The sequence below is a fragment of the Zea mays genome, chromosome 4, assembly GCF_902167145.1.
Source record: "Zea mays cultivar B73 chromosome 4, Zm-B73-REFERENCE-NAM-5.0, whole genome shotgun sequence".
Classification (NCBI taxonomy): domain Eukaryota; kingdom Viridiplantae; phylum Streptophyta; class Magnoliopsida; order Poales; family Poaceae; genus Zea; species Zea mays.
In genome coordinates, this window is record NC_050099.1 from 194,471,493 (window position 1) to 194,473,822 (window position 2,330).

At 43.6% G+C, this 2,330-nt stretch overlaps 1 protein-coding gene across 1 annotated transcript; it reads right to left on the bottom strand.

The window, feature by feature from the left end:
- Positions 1-916: 916 nt before the first annotated feature.
- Positions 917-1,857, bottom strand: LOC100127517 (ZCN6 protein). Its single transcript, NM_001112774.2, is given in 4 exon segments — positions 917-1,192; positions 1,284-1,324; positions 1,397-1,458; positions 1,572-1,857. Coding segments are annotated over 4 exon segments (534 nt in total). The 5' UTR covers positions 1,773-1,857; the 3' UTR covers positions 917-962.
- Positions 1,858-2,330: the final 473 nt, after the last annotated feature.

Sequence of the window (2,330 nt, forward strand, 5' to 3'; positions counted from 1 at the left end):
GCCTTAGATATATCAAATATGACTTTTCTAAAAATATTAAAATGGTGCACCTAATGTTTATAACTAAAATATTTTTAAGCTTATGTCTTGTTTTATAAAATACAGACCAAACCCTTTTTAAAACGAGTATCTTTTATTATAACTTGAAAAGTAAATGATGTTTTCGTTAAGTTCTCTTTTTAGCTTGTTTATGGTGATTGATCCATATTATTGAGTGGTGTATGTTTGTTTGCGTGTTGTTTAGAGGTTGGTCCAATAGTTGATGATCAGGATCTGCTTGAGGAAGAGAGGCTTAAGTTTTCTATAAGCAAGGTAAGTGGATTTCTCTCCCTATATGATAAGGAATATTCATCTAGTTCGCTTAGAAAACAAGTCCTCCAGTGACTATAAATATAAAGGACATGTAATGAGATGAAGGCAAGCCTGACAAATATCTTTGCCCCACGTGTTGTCCCCTCGTTATTGCACCATCTATCTACACCTTAGCCACTGCACCGCGACGCTTTTCATTAAATCGGAGGTTCCGACCCCAACCATCAACCTCACATCCCTACGCACTTCACAACCACGACGGGTCTCAATGCAAGGACCCTATATACAGTCGTTCAAATTAAACTGTAAGAGAAAATAGTTTGTTTGTGTGTTATAGCTAATGATGAGCACATAGAGAAGACAACAGTATAAACAAACTTTGACTGTGGGGAATCAATGCTGTCCACCAGCACTGGTTTCAGATTTTCAGCGATAGATGTAGTTTTGACCAATGGCATGGACCATCTATGGTTCTCAATCTTTGCCCCCTTACAAACAATGAAACAAACACACACAATCTGCAAAATGCTTCTGGTTTATTTATTATAATATAATGTAGGACCCAGGAGCATCTACAGTAGAACAAGATCGTTGGTTCATCACGCGTCAGAGGCCCATATATAGCTTGGACACAGTGAGAGCCGGAATTTTCAGCGCCTCCTAGCAGCAGTTTCTCTCTGGGCGTTGAAGTACACAGCGGCTACAGGGTGGCCAAGATCGTTTTCCGCAGCGAACTGACGCGTGATGAAATGGTCCCTGCTGGAGGATGGCACCGCCGCTACAGTCTGCTGCTGCCTGCGCTTCTGCTTGAAGAGAACAAAGATGAACCTGTGGATACCAATGCCAGGTCTCGGGCTCTCATAGCTTACGACTTCTCTCCCTGAAAAAAAATGCCTGCTACTAATTAACTAGCTCCAAGAACAACTGGAACGACTAATTAACCACAAAGCAGAGGGGGGAGAAAAAACTACCGAATGAGGCATCAGTTGTCCCAGGTATATCAGTCACGATCCTGCAAATGTAAAGGACATATACCAGTCACACAGCATTCCCCTAGATGTTGGTAGGAAATGCCAGATGTTACCAGTGAAGGTGCTCCCTTAGATATGGATCGCTTGGTCCTGGGACGTCTGGGTCTGTCATAACCTGGAAATTCAGGAACTATGGCCATTAGGGAAAGGAAGGGGCGCCGGGATACATATATATATAGAACAACTTGGAGAGCTAACTGTGTGGAGTAGTGTTGGACTGGTGCTAACCAATGTGAAGAACGACCGCAAGTCACCCCCTTGAACCTCTACTCTTGGTTTAGACACGACTGCTGACGGGTAGATCTCGTGGCCATTGAAGACGAGCCTGTTTGAGTTGTAGGTCACTACCATCTTCACACATGGGCTGAAGCAGTCGAGAACTTCTCCGATCACCCGGCCGACTACGAGAGACTCCACAGATCTAGACATGGTTGGTTGGAGTTGGAGTTGGAGGTGTCAAGTGTTTTGTTTTCTTCGCACACAGACGATGCGCAGCAAGGCTAATGCACTCGACGATTTGCGCTGATCGAGCTGCTTATTGGGGCATTTGTGGGAGGAAAAGCCTCTATTTATAGCGGTTTGGACGACCCTTCATGCCAGGTGTGGGATCGAAAGAAAGAGGATGAGAGGCATGCATGTGTGGTTTTTTAGTTGGTTTTGCTGTGGATGCAGCTGAAAAGGCTACAGGAAAGGTGTGCCCCTTTTCTCCAGGAAAGCCAACAAAAGGGTGCTTAAATTCTTTAAGAGTCACCGATAGAATCTATGCATGCAATGGTTCATGCGTTTTAGAAACGCGCAAAACAGTTCTTCTATTATTGATATGAACGTACTGCAGATATTCTTTCATGACTGAAACAAAATCTTCCAGATTACCATCACCATGGAGTCCTCAAGAGTACCATTGTTGGAAACAGTTCTCAGGGAAGTGGATCAGCAAAGATTACGACGCTAAACTATCTCGTATTGTTGGAAACAGTTGTCACCTAG